Source organism: Indicator indicator, chromosome 11 (assembly GCF_027791375.1).
Source record: "Indicator indicator isolate 239-I01 chromosome 11, UM_Iind_1.1, whole genome shotgun sequence".
In the NCBI taxonomy this organism is placed as follows: Eukaryota; Metazoa; Chordata; class Aves; order Piciformes; family Indicatoridae; genus Indicator; species Indicator indicator.
Window position 1 is genome coordinate 26,308,135 of NC_072020.1, and position 13,757 is coordinate 26,321,891.

General features: G+C 38.1%; 1 protein-coding gene across 1 annotated transcript in view; it reads left to right on the forward strand.

Moving 5' to 3' along the window:
- The window catches only part of STK31 (serine/threonine kinase 31), a 30,986-nt gene extending 17,465 nt beyond the window's left edge, over nt 1-13,521 (forward strand). The window contains exons 12-23 of the mRNA XM_054384832.1: nt 717-833; nt 1,757-1,876; nt 2,351-2,482; nt 3,553-3,654; nt 4,278-4,358; nt 5,683-5,808; nt 6,504-6,629; nt 6,905-6,991; nt 7,870-8,019; nt 9,450-9,575; nt 11,198-11,266; nt 13,372-13,521. Of these exons, the coding sequence (XP_054240807.1) occupies nt 717-833; nt 1,757-1,876; nt 2,351-2,482; nt 3,553-3,654; nt 4,278-4,358; nt 5,683-5,808; nt 6,504-6,629; nt 6,905-6,991; nt 7,870-8,019; nt 9,450-9,575; nt 11,198-11,266; nt 13,372-13,521 (1,386 nt within the window). The remainder of the gene's footprint in view (nt 1-716; nt 834-1,756; nt 1,877-2,350; nt 2,483-3,552; nt 3,655-4,277; nt 4,359-5,682; nt 5,809-6,503; nt 6,630-6,904; nt 6,992-7,869; nt 8,020-9,449; nt 9,576-11,197; nt 11,267-13,371) is intronic.
- The last annotated feature ends 236 nt before the right edge of the window (nt 13,522-13,757 follow it).

Sequence of the window (13,757 nt, forward strand, 5' to 3'; positions counted from 1 at the left end):
TAAATACAGGACCATATTTTGATTTTAATTCTGCTTGCAGTGGGATACTTTTTCTGCAGATAGGAGTAACAAAACTTTGCTGAAAATCCCATTCAATGTATTTATAAGCTGATCTTACTGATACTTCTCTGGCACCTTCTGTGTCTTTTATTGTGGAGCTAAGTTATTTCTGACTTCTGTAAACCACATAGGAGTTACTGGTAACTTTTTTTAGCCTTATTTCACACTTGATAAACTGTGAAATAGATCAAAAGATATGTCTTTATCTCAGGTAGTACTATGTGGGAATGGAAAGCCCACTCAGTAGTGAAATTGCCATACTAAGCATCCTGTGTATCCTTGTGGGGGCAGCACATATGTTGATTTTTGACATTAAACTCAATAGGAGAATGATTAGGATTCTTTTACTGGTTGTTTCTTGGTTTATTATTATTATTAAACCAAAAAAGAGAGATTAGGAAAATAAAGCCCAATCAAGACAAGAATCAGCTCTCTTCTTGGTTGGTGAATCTTAACTCTGTTAGTTCTAGAAGTCATTATATCACTTAAGTGTGAAGCAGTTAAAGGTGAGATCTGACACAAGTCCTGATTAGATTTCCAGTAGTGCTCTTTGTTTTTCTTACTTGTTTTTGCTGCCTGCTTGCTAAATTCTTGCTTTCAATTGCAAGGCTGATTTTTAATTAATTAATTGATTCTTTTCTTTCCCCTTTTGAAAGTGTTTTGACATGATGTCAGAAGCATCTTCAGATTTAGAGGAAGTGATTGGCAATGCAGATGAAATTCTCAAACAGGTTGAGTTGGCTATTTGTGATGAACTGGACAATAACTTAAATGTAAGTTCTAATCATACCTACTGTGTCATGACTTGTGTCTATTTTTATATATATTTTATTTCAGCTTAAAGCTTTTCTTAATGTACCAGATGAGTTTATTTGCTACAAGGCAGCATCTTTTTTCCATGGAGATGTGGTAGAAAGTCATTTAGGTTGCTCCACAGAGAGAAGGGAGATTTTTCCAGGCAGCTGTCAGAGGATAGCTTTGGGTTACAGGAACTTAGCTGTTTGCATGACTGGCCTAAATAAACAGTAGTGGGAAAACTGGTTCTTTATGTGCAGAGAAGCTTTCTTTAAGCTGTGCTGAGTTTTGTTGCCTGTGTTGAAAATACAGGTGATGAAAAGTGAGTTTGTATGAAATTATCTCTCTGGGTGAATGTGTATGGATAAATCTACTTTCTCTGCTCTTTAGAAAATGAAGAGATTTTATTCACTTTAGTTTTGTATGGGGCAAATGCTATTGCCTTACTGGTAGTATTTCTCTGTGCCAGAGAATGGTCATGCCCGCAAAAGGTGAACCTGTCTTTTGTAGCATCATACTAACAACAAAGCAGTATTTTAGTCTGCTTGTGACTTCTCTCTGTGATAGAACCAGTGGCTCTTATTGAGAAGAACCGTTACATGCTTTAATGCTTCATAGCTATTTAACTGTGCTATCCTTAAAATCTATTTCATAGCATGTAGAATGTGAGATTTGACTCCTACATAGACAAATCAGTTGAATTGTATTGAAGCTATTGGATTAACTTAGCCTTGCTAACTTCCCTTTTAGAATCTCTTCAGGAAGAGAGACAAAATCTGTTGGTTTTATTTTTTCCATTAACAATGGAATTTCTCACTAAAGGTTTTACATCTTAAACATTGTTGTGTATAAATGAAGAATTACCTCAATCTTTAATCACCTTCTGTGAAATTCCATTCAGGAACAGGATGAAGCAGAGAAGAGAATCGTTAGGAGTGCTTGCAATAAACTTACGCACAAAGTTCAACAGGAGCAAAGTATGATCACTGTCATACAAAACAGATACTCAGCTGGTGTTGAGGTGAGAATATGCACTGCGTATTTCCATCTTTGCTCATCTGTACTACTAACCCTTTCTGACATCATCTCTTAATGAAAAATTATCTTTTGTTGTTTTACAAGAAAATTCTAGGAGTATATTGGTGATGAGAGACTGACTTAAGAATTACAGTTGTGCATTATCTCAGCCAATGCTTCATTTCATTTAAATAAAGCAGTGGAAGCTGCAATCTCTACATTCATTACAAATGAGTAGTAACTAACTTCAGGGGATTGAGCTATGAGTAGAACGTTGGTTTGGCAGACGGTTAACGTCATTAGAATGAAACACAAAAGAATCCTCTCTTGTGTAGAGAAAGACCCTGAGAAGCTGAATTCAGACAGGCTTCAGGCAGTTTCTCTAATGCATTGAACTAAAGCATATAAAAGTGGAGTGCTTGAACACATGCTGATTTTTTTTTTCTTTCTCTTTTTCTTTGTTTTATTTTCCTTCTAGCTCAAAAAGCATTGTGAAGAATGGCTGAATAGAAGACCCAATATTGACAACTTGCTATCAGTTAAGAAGACTGTGAAAAGCTTAAAGGCCCAGTTAAGGTGCAAGCTGGTTGAAAAGAACAACTTTGAGGAAGTATGAAAATATTTTCCTATAAAACCAATACAGTGTTGGTGGTTTTGTCTGTTTTTTTTTTTTTTTTAAATTGGTTTAGAAACGGCATCTGTTGACAGTAAGTGATGACTATATATGTCATCACATATGTCATCACATCACATATGTCATCATCAAGTGATGACTTGTTTTCTGACCTGAATTTTGCCTTTCACTGAGGAAGTTTTACAGGGCCCTGAGACCAAGCACAAATGGCTTAGAACATAAAATAAAAAAAAAAATCAGTACATAGCCACTTTCTTGTTCAGTCCTCAGCCATGGCACTGTGCTTTTAACATCCCTCTGGTGATGGTTGCTCTTCACAGCATGAACAGTTTTATCCAGCATTTTTTACTGTGGGGGTTGTGTGATTTAAGTTTTCTCTTGTCAGTGATGCATTTACCTCCTATTTGGTGACTGAGGTCATCTGTTCTAGTTTTCAGGGTTCCCCACTACACCACCTCAGAAAGGCAAAGACTTTTAAGTATTATCTGAGCTTCAGTGATGTTTATATGAGTGCATATCAATTAGTCTAATGCTTAAGGGGGGGAAAAAAACCCTTTATGTCTCTCTGTAAGCATTATAAAGGGGCAGTAAACTTCCAAGAGGGATTTTAAAATGAGACACACTAGTGAAATCCACTGGGAAAAGGATTCTTGAATAATGAGGTAACATGAGGAAAATGCCTGCTTAGGAGAGAAAAAAGTGAATGGGTTATGGAACTTAGCATTGTTGGTAGATGAATGATACTGCTGTTAGGATTGTATGTGATCAGCTACTGAAAAAAAAAAACAACCCTCTTTGACTTTTGAAACTAGTAGGGCAAAGGGCTAAAATGGTTAGTCTGTTAATAAAGGAAGCACCTTTCTCAGTGATGAATTTTTAAGAGATACTCTTGTGTTTCCGGGGAGGAGATTGCATAAAATAGGCATCTGAGAATAGTTTCAATTCCAGAACTGATATGGAAGCTGCATGTTAGTCTGAATACAGTAGGTTACTTGGTCTAATAGCAGAATGAGAATTAAACACTAACTTTGGTATGCCTAATGCAGTCTGATGACTACAGTGCATTTGAAATGACAAGAATTAAAGAAGAAATTGCTGATCTGCGAAATAGAGTTCTTCAGGAAATATCCAAGGAGCAAGAAGAATATGTAAGTATTAAACTGTTTAGGTAACTAAAACAATCATCTGTGTGGCACATCTGCATTTCATTTGCTTTAATGTGTGATTTTTATAGTGTTCAGTGTTAAGATGGCCCTTTTCTGGTGAAACTTATGAGAGAAAGCATGGAGGGTGATCAGTTTCATCTCTGAAGATAGTTTAAGGCCTTCTTCCCCTTTCCCTTCTCCATAGAGGAGTAAAGTTCTCAACCCAGAAGAGCTGCAGGTGAAAGTATAAGCCCAGTTCCTGAGGAAAGACTATTTCTTTAAAGAAAAGGAACTGGTTCCTTATGACTAGGTCATGTCATGTGTGGTTGTGTGTGCTGTTTGGGTTTTTTTGTTTTGTTTTGGTTGGTTTTTTTGTGTGTCGTGGCTTGTGGTTGTGTGTTTTTTCTTTTTTTTGGGTTTTTTTTTGTGGGGGGTGTGTGTGGGTTTTTTTTTTTTTTGAAAAAAAAGCAAATGACACTGGTACTTTGAATGATGTTGTTGAAGGAGGTATAGCCATGGTCAGTGTATGTTTGACCGTCCTAGGTACATACTGCAAAATTCAGTGTGTATTTATATATGTCAGAAACCACTCGCCTAACAATGTGAGCTTTGTTTCATTTGTTTAGGAGAAGCTTGCTCATTTGGCACAGAAATGGTTCCCTGAGTTACCACTACTTTATCCAGAAGCAGGAATTCTGAACTATATGGTAAGCAGAGGTGATGTTTGAATGCTCTTTCAGTTACTGTTTCAGGCACTATCAAGGCTCTGCACCAGCAGTGCTCTGCACAGTTTTGGGGGGACATATATCCTGAGTGTTGTTTGCTGTGGTCTTCTTTCTTCTTCCCCTCTTGCAGATGTACAAAGAATGTATTTGTGTTTCCCAGGGCTCAGTGTTTGGGCCAGTTGTCTTTAGTATATTTGTCAATGATCTGGATAAGGAGATAAGTTGCACCCTGAGTAAGTTTGTGATGACACCAAGTTAGGCAGGAGCTGTTGGTCTGCTTAAGGATGGGGAGGCTCTACACAGGGGTGTGGACAGGCTGAATTCATCGATCAAGGCTTGTATGAGATTCAACCAGGACAAATGCCAGGTCCTGCACTTCGATCTCAACAACCCCATGTAGCACTACAGGCTTGGGGAAGAGTTGCTGGAAAGCTGCCTAGTGGAAAAGGAACTTGGGGTGTTGGTCAACAGCCAGCTGAACATGAGCCAGCAGTGTGCCCAGGTGGCCAAGAAGACCAATAATACCCTGGTTTATATTTGAAATAGCATGGACAGCAGGACTGGGGAATTGAGTGTATGTTTCTGCTTGGCACTGTTAAGGCTGCAACTCAAATACTGTTGTTCTGTTTTGGGGATCTCACTACAAGGAGGACTTTGAGGTGCTGGAGTGTGCCCAACAAAGGACAATGAAGCTGGTGAATGCTCTAGAGCACAAATTTTATGAGGGTGGTTTTATGGAATTGTTTAGCCTGGAGAAAAGGAGGCTGAGGGGAGACTTTGTTGCCCTCTACAACTACCCAAAAGGAGGTTGTAACAAGGTGGGTGTTGGTCTCTTCTCCCAAGTAACAAGCAATAGGGTAAGAGAAAATAGCCTCAAGATGCACCAGGGAGGATTTAGGCTGGATAATAGGAAAAGTGTCTTCACTGAAAGGGTTGTAAAGCATTGGAACAGACTGCCTGGGGAAGTTGTGCAGTCAATATCCTTGGAAGTATTTAAATAGACATAAAAATGTGGTACTAAGGGACATTGGCTTACTGGTGGACTTCGCAGTGCTAGGTTAAGAGTTGGAATTTATGATTTTAAAGGTCTATTCCAACCAAAAAGATGACGTGATTCTATGATTTCAGTAACTGCTGCATCATGGCCAGTTTCTTGGTAACAGATGCTGTAACTTTTTAACATGTCTCAACTGGTTTTCTGCTTTAAGTTGACTGAGGAAGAAAAGAGAGAGTTGAAGCCTCTGAATCTTGCTGGGTGTTAAATCCATGCACTTACTCTGGATATTTCTGTGTGCACATGCTTCAGAACTCTGGTGGACTTCTGACATGTAGCCTGGAGCGAGAGCTTTTGGATGCTGAGCCCATGAAGGAACTGAGCACGAAGCGACTTTCAGTGTGTTCAGGAATTCAGGGTCAGAAGGTTCTTTTAAAGGTAATGTTGGCACTGGCTTTCAGTTAGCACTGCAGGTGAGGCCTTGGCTTTGCAATGTGCAAGTTCTGAATAAACTCTGCTGTTCCTTTCATATCCCTGTGTTTAGCAGCCCTTTTCTGATGGCAAGTATTTTTGCCGGGTCACGTAGAACATAAATCATTGTTTTCCACCTGGATTGCTTCTGTTACCTACTGACTTTTCCTTCTTTTGAGTAGTGCTGTGGTGGACAGTGCTTCCCCTCTACTGTCTGTTCATTCTGGTATCTGGTGGACCTTTTTTCTTGTTCACTACTACTGCCTCTTTTTACAGATGCTATTTTTGCTGATGATTTCGCTGAGAGATTCAGGAACTGCTGTTTTTCGTTTGTGCTGCTTCTCTACCACTCTGCTAGCAACTGGGGAGGCAGGGGCTGTAGTATTATGAGAGGCATAGATCTATATATTCTTCTTGCCTTTGACTTGGCTTACTTAAATCTCAAAATAGAGACACTCCCAAATTTGTTTTTACAGGCTTTCTAAGAGACAATAAGAAAATATAGGAACAGTCTGTGACAGTTGGAATTGAATTTTATGTGAAGTAGAAGTTATTACTTGCTGGCATCTGACAATATGCATTTCTTTAATTAAAAAAAAGTTTAATGCAGCAATATTACAAGCATTAGGAGTAATAACTTGAGTTTCTGCTTTGTTTTTGAGGGTTACTTTGTAGATACAAGCTCAGAAGCCAAAGTGGTTGAAAGAGTTGCCAAGTATCACAGAGCCTGGAATCAGCAGAAGGACAAGTCTGGATTACTGCAACTGTTGTTCCTTCTTTTCTGCAAGGCAAGATTCAAATTTATGATCTCTGGTTTAAGCTGAAAAACTTGCAGTTGGACCTTAAAACTTAATACTTAATATAAGTATTAATTAAAATTAATTTAAAACTTAAAACTTAATTAAATTGGAGCATTGAATTAGAAAAATAGTTCTGAGTTCAGAGAACCTGTCAACTTAGTAAAGATAATGATCTGATCTATGCACATCTTATGTGTGTTCAACTTCCCAATATTCCTGATATTTGAAACATATCTACTTCTCCTTTTCTTCTTCTTGTTAAGTCTGATCCCTTGGTGTACTTAATGGTCCCGTACTACCCAGGATCAAGTCTGGGAGCTTTACAGGCTGGTACACCTTTAACTTTAGAAGTGAGTATAACTATTTAGACTGTCAGCTTTTTATTTTGTATGTTTCTGAACTGAGCTCTTGATGTTTTGCTGTATCTTACAGTGCTGATTGTGTTTCATCACTGTACTCCCTTTGGTGGATGACAGTGAATAAAGGAAGTTGCATAGAATAGCTGGACTGGTATTCTTAGCATCTTTTGAGGCACTAGTGTATAATTTTCTAGAAGGTTTTGCTTGAATACACTTTTTTCTTTTAGCGAACTTAATGCCTCAGCTGTATTACAAGTACATTTTAAAAGTACTGGAGTTGAACGTGTCAGATATCCATGGACAGGCATTTCTGTATTGAAATTTTACCGAACCCCTGTGTGTAAATTTTACTTTTTCTCCTCCCTTCCCTCATTCATCCCTCTCCTTTTCCTTTCCTCCCCACACAATGTGTATGCACTTTGGATAGTCATCCCTTCCCCAAGAAGCTGTAGCTAGAAGCCAACAAAAGTCTTCTCTCTAGTTCTGTTTGCTGACTGGAACCTATCCATAAAGGTCTAGTTGTATAGTTTGTTTTGTGTATTTTTGGGTTTGTTGTTGTTTGGTTGGTTGGGGTTTTTTTGTGCATTTGTTTTGTTTTCCCTGAGTTTTTTTTTTTTCAGGTTTGTAATTTGTCAATTGGTGACTGCATTCTTTTTTTCCCCCTGGCTGCTGTGCAAGTCATAATAATCTTACTGGGAATTAATCCACGTTTCGTAAAACAGAATTACAGAATTTGTGTGAACTTTGAATATATACAAACATTAAAAAAGCCTCAAAGTCTTAGCTCTAAACAGGAAATGACTTGATACTGTGCTTTGGTTTCTCCATATCAATCTTTGTAATTAATACCCAAATTAAATCGTTATTAGGAGGCATTAAAAGTCATGAAAGGAGTGGCCCAAGGTCTACAAACATTGCATGGAGCTAATATAGTACATGGATCTCTGCATGGAAATAATGTTTTTGCTGTAAATCGTGAACAAGGAATTGTTGGAGACTTTGATTTCACAAAATCAGAGGTAAAAAAAAAATCTCTAGTCAAAATTATGTATCAAAACAGACAACTGTTTGCATTTCAAAAGATTTACTGATAAACATTGTGCATAGCGATGAGGCTCATGTTTTGTATTCTGAATAGGGCTGACTAGTTTGATTCCAGTTGAAATTTTTCAAGGGCAGAAGAATTGCTGAGTGTGAGCTCTGGGTAAGCAAAACAGTGAAACAAAGAGAAGTTGCAGTAGTTGTTTTTTGACTCTGTTTTTGTATATTTAATGGTAAGCAGCGTCAGCAGAGTAAGACCTCACCTTTGAGGAAGGGTTGGTGAAGCTCGTTTGAAGTCTGTGCCTTTGATGGATGGGATTCTAAGTATGTGTTTCAGTCTGTCATGGTATTTGGTAAATTAACAGGATTTTACATGTTGAATACATACTTCTTTATTTATGTCTACTTCTGATTTAGTCCTCAGTTTCAGTAGCAGAGAATTTCACAGTTGTTATGGGAAAATCTAGCATTTTTTAGTATAAGCTATGTTCTTATTATTCATTGTGCTTACACAGCAAAGTCTCCTGTAATGGTATCTGTTCTGTAGTCAACTTTTGACGTTCTAATCTCAAGTTGGTTGAGCTAAAACACTTCTGTGCTAGAGGGCTTGTTAATTTTTTTTTTATTAATTAATAATATATGTTATAATACTGTGTCTAGTATGGCTGTTAGTAAACATAAATATAATAAATTTCATTGAGAACCCTTATTTCTGCTTTGGAAATACATTAGCGGTTAATCTGATTAGTGTCAAATGTTTGGGCAGCAAAGCGCTTCCCTTGAAATAAATTTCAATTCACAATGTGCTGAACAAATGCTTTAAAAATTACTTAACAGATGAATTTTCAGAAAGGTTGTGCTCAGTACAGGTGGTGTCATTGTGAAATTTGCAAGAGCTGAGGAAGGCTATCCCTATGTTTAGACCTTCCTGCAGTTATGGGCTAAGTTCCCCTCATGGTTCATACCCTGGATCCAGTTTGTGCCCTCTCCATAGGGGAGTCACTGTTGTTCAGTGCTTGTACTTTCTGCAGGATAACAAATGCATGAGTGGGGCTGGTAACTGATGTATTGCCAAGTACTCTTGGCAATCTAGAGATTAGTCTTTTCCAGTCTGGTTATAGCTAGTTCTGGCTGCTATCATGGAGGGGGATGGAAACCCAGGGTCTAGCTTTTTATATTGACAACAGACAGTCCTAAAATATGCTCTCATCTAGGAGGGAAGAAGCAGCTAGTTTCAGGTAAAGATCATAAAGACAGAGAAGAAAAAAATAGGAAAGTCATCAGAAATGAAATTCAGAACTAAAGTTCTCCAAAATATTGCCAGTGATATTTTAATATTTGTGATTCTGTTTTTTCCAATGTGGTGTTAGTTGTGCATGATATTATGAGTACAGTTTTTTCCCCACAGGAACAGCGTGCTACTGCTAACAGTATGGTCATCGGTACCCTGAGCTTAGTTTCTCCTGAACTGAAAATGGGAGAGCCAGCTTCTCCAGCCTCTGACATGTATGCTTATGGCTGCCTTCTGCTCTGGGTATGTTATGGCTTGTGGGAGAGTCTCTAGTAATATTGTGGACCTAGAGCAGGCTTAGAATAACAAATATCTCCAACTTCTGCTTAGAACCGTCTTGGCAAAATAACTCTTGATCTTTTCACCTCACTTGATTGTTAGGAGTGGAATAAATGGGAGGTGTGGTTATGGGCAGAAGACCCACTGCCCCACTGCATTTTTCTGTGAAGTATAGAGTGTGATTTGTATAGTAATAGGAACAGAATTTATGCTTTTGTTCTTCGTGCTGTAGTATTTGTTCTTTGTCTTTTTTTTTTTTTGTTCTTTTTGTTTGGTTTTGTGTGTGTTTGTTTTTGGCCCTGAGGAATTACCTGGATAAGAGAGGGAAGATGAAGGAAACCATGGGGCTGTCATGTGTTTTGTTACTGGCATCAGTGATTAGATAGAGATTTTTTTTTTATTAGTGTGTGTTTTGATTGTTAGTGGGTTATGCCAGGGAGGAGAAAGGAGTTTACTTGCCTGTCTTAGGTGGTGTGTTGCACAGCCTTTTTGCCTTCTCACACTGTACTACTGCCTCTGTAACTCATGGTGTCAGTGCCATGTGGTCTGAGTGGGAAACCTTTGACATCTCCCAGAACTGAAAAGCCACAAGCTACCCAGCAAGTGCTGATGTTCCCAGGCAATTATTTTGCATGAGCAATTGATACATTGAAGCTGGTTCATTGACTACCAGTTGGAGCTCCAGGTACGCAGGGGTCTTCCTGGGAAACACTGCAGTTGTGTTAGCAGCACAGTGATGGCTTCAGCAAGCACCTCTGTGCTGTAGCATCTTAAAAACACTTCTTAACAGAAATGTAAGCTGTCACTGTAGTGAGAAGATGAAACTGGTTCCTATGAAAGTCACTCTTCATTATGTTTTATTCCCAATTCAGGAAGCAGTTGCTCAAAACAAACTTTTCTCCACATATAACTGATCTTCACCTTGAACTTAGTGTTGTATTGATCATTATCTGGGGAAGTCTAGCTCAAGTATTAGTGTTATGTTCAATGGTTGCCATTTTCACATGAGATATCTGAAATTGTGTTCTTCCTCGTTAAACAGCAGTGCCACTTCCATGACTGGTTTTCAAGTCTCCTGACCATCGGTGTCACAGGAGCCCAGCACTGACCAATCACATGCTTCCTTTTGCTGAATAATTGTTCAGAATAGAGGCATTTTCAGCTTAACCTGCAGTCAGACTTTTGAAAAATGCTATACTAAGGCATGGCTCTAGGCAATAGTAAAGAGCAACTTTACTTTCTTTATGGGTACAGAATTCACATTTTTCTGTTAGAGTGCACTTACTACTCAGCATTTCTTAAAGAGGGTTATATAATTAAATGTACAGCTTTAGTGTGTACTTTGAATCATATTTTTTAAAGTTTGTTTATTTTGACCCCTCGAAGTTTCTTCTGATAATGTTTTTCCCCTTGTTTGTATGTAAGGAGAACTTGAGCCTCTTGCATGTTTTACCCTGCTGTGAAACTAGGAAAAAAGCCTTTCCTTGCCATTTTCCCATAACAATCCATTGACTAATGTTTGGTTTTGTTAATTTAAAGGGGAAAACCCCACCTATTTGACACATTATGCATCTTTCCATTTACAGCTTTGTGCTCAAAACCAGGAGTTGGATGTAAAAGAAGATGGAACACCTGAGCTGGATGTAGTTGTCATGGTATGTTGTCAGATGAGAAAAATTAGAATGGTCTTCTTTAGAGGTGGTTAATTGAGTTTTTTATTTTTTTTTAAACTCAAGCATTTAATTCCAAGTGCTGGGTTGAAAATGTTCTTAATTGACTATTTGGATCATTCTAAATAGCATGCACAAAATAATATGAATGTTTTAGAAGGTAAAAGCCACAAGAATTTTCTTAATGTTTAGCTCTGGTCTCAAGAGGAGCAACTTCTTTACAGGTAACTATTTAATATCATCAATGTATTGCTGTTGGCAGTTTTTGAGGATGCATCCTGGATGTGTGTGTGCATGTGTTGTGTACCTACCACCAGAGTCCACTGGAAAGCAGTCCCTACTGCCTGCAGTGCACAGAAGCATACTTGAGGATTTTACTAAGAAATATTAATAAATACATTTCAGCTGTGTCTTGGGGAATCTTTCAGACCTGTGGCAGTTATTCCTTGTCCCAGTTCTTGGAGAAAATCTATTTTGTTTTTAAGTGCTTTATCTATAATCAGCTTATTCAGAATTAATCTCCATGCCCATCTGCAGGCTCTTGACAGGCTGATAATTTCCCTTCCATTTTAGTCTTGTGCCCAGAGGAATTGCACACTTGCAACTAGTAAAATATTTGTTGTTTTCAGCAAATGTAAAATTACCATGGGAAAAGAAGCTTTAAACCTGCAGTATTAATGTTAGGTAATGTTAGATAACTTGAGAAAAAAGCGAAGTTTAGAGATAAGGTCTTGCAGCCATTCACTTAGTCAAGCTGGACTTCAGTGATCAGTGTGTTTCAGCATCCGGTTTTGTCTGTTTGGGGGGGAAAAAAAAAAAGAACAAACACAGTGAAATGGAGTAAACATGATGAAACCTTGTCCCATAGCAGTAATTCTTGTGGAATAATTTTTCAGTTTCCTTAGTGTGAGAAGACAGTCAGAAGGGAATATATGCTGTTGACAGACATTTGATAGTGTCAGTCAATACACAAGTACAAAGCTCTTCAATCTCATGAAATGCTCAGACTTTCTGCACTTAGTGCATAGTTATGGTTCACTCCTGCACATGTTTGAATTCTTATATTTTTCTCTGAGAATTTAAAATCCTTTGTGAATATTTTACAGTATTTTATATCTCTGTAAGATCAACAGTTCTCAGATCTCTTTTCACCCAGGTTTCAGGTTATTTAGGGATTCTTCAGAGTCACTCTGATAATTAGTGAGAAGGTTAGCAATTGGTTGCCTGCTCCTGCTTCAGGTTTTTCACTGCTTGCCTACATTCCTTTGCACCACAATGGTTCTTCTATCCAGTGACATGAGGATAGGTGAGAGGTGTGTTGCTTACTCATGCTTTGCTGTTTTATTGACCCTGGTCAGAGGGTTGCTGCTTTGGAGACTGAACAAGCAAGCCTTCTGATGGAAAGATTCTGTTTCCATTGAGTTTTGGTAATCTAGATGCTGTCCCCTTTTCCAAATACAGTGTGTGGATTTTCCTCCCTTATCAGCCGATGTTTATGCATATGTAGAGCAGCTGTATTTTTCTGTTGGGTGTATGGACTCTACCACTGTTAATGTGCTAAGCATCTAGACATGTAATCTGTTCTGATAAATCCAAAGAGCCTGAGTGTAAGTGATGGGTTAATAGCAAAACAGCTACTGTTGATTGAGAGTCCTTTACTTCAGTGTTCTTCTTCCTTTTTGACTTTATGCTTTTGTAGAGAGATAATAGGATAGAAATTAGAAGATGAAGGTGTAGAAGGCAAATAGTACCTGTTCTGTTTCTCCTCAGTAGAAAGACCAACTTCAGAATTTCTCTTAATTCATAGTAGTTCAGTGAATCAACATTTTGAAATAATGTAACTACTCATGCTGGTCTGTATCTGCTGGCACCAGAGTGACAGACCTGGTGCAGAATGCTTGCTTTCATTTAGTTATTGATGAGCGCTATGACTGTCAAGTGCTGCTGACCATTGGGAATGCTACAATACAACCTTTTGTGAGGGCTTTGGGCCTTAAGCACTTAAAAGATGTGTTCATCAAATAACTGGTTATTACTTGTAATTGACTTGTGTTTTGCTTACTGATGAGAAATTCTTCCTCTGTTTGCAGGATGATAGAGTGAAATCTCTTCTCTGGAAATTGTTCTGCTCTACCAGACTGAGTGCTGAGCAGGTGCTGAGGGATGATTGCTTCCTGGGAGTTGATGTGATTCCAGTTTCGCATGGGCCAGGTGAAGAGTATGGCCCATGTAACCAATGATAACAAAACCTTTGTTAAAAATACTTCTGAATGTAGAATTTTTGGTTGGTGTTGATAAATACTTTCATTGCATAAGAATGGTATTTGGGTTTTTGGTCAGTGAAAATAAAGTTTAGCTCTCCAAATACTGATTGTAATCTTTCATTGTTAATAAAAGCCTACCTTTAATGTTAAATGCTTGGCTGAGGTTAGAAGACTTAACTTGATGGTTTGTGTTATGCTGTGTTATGTGGATT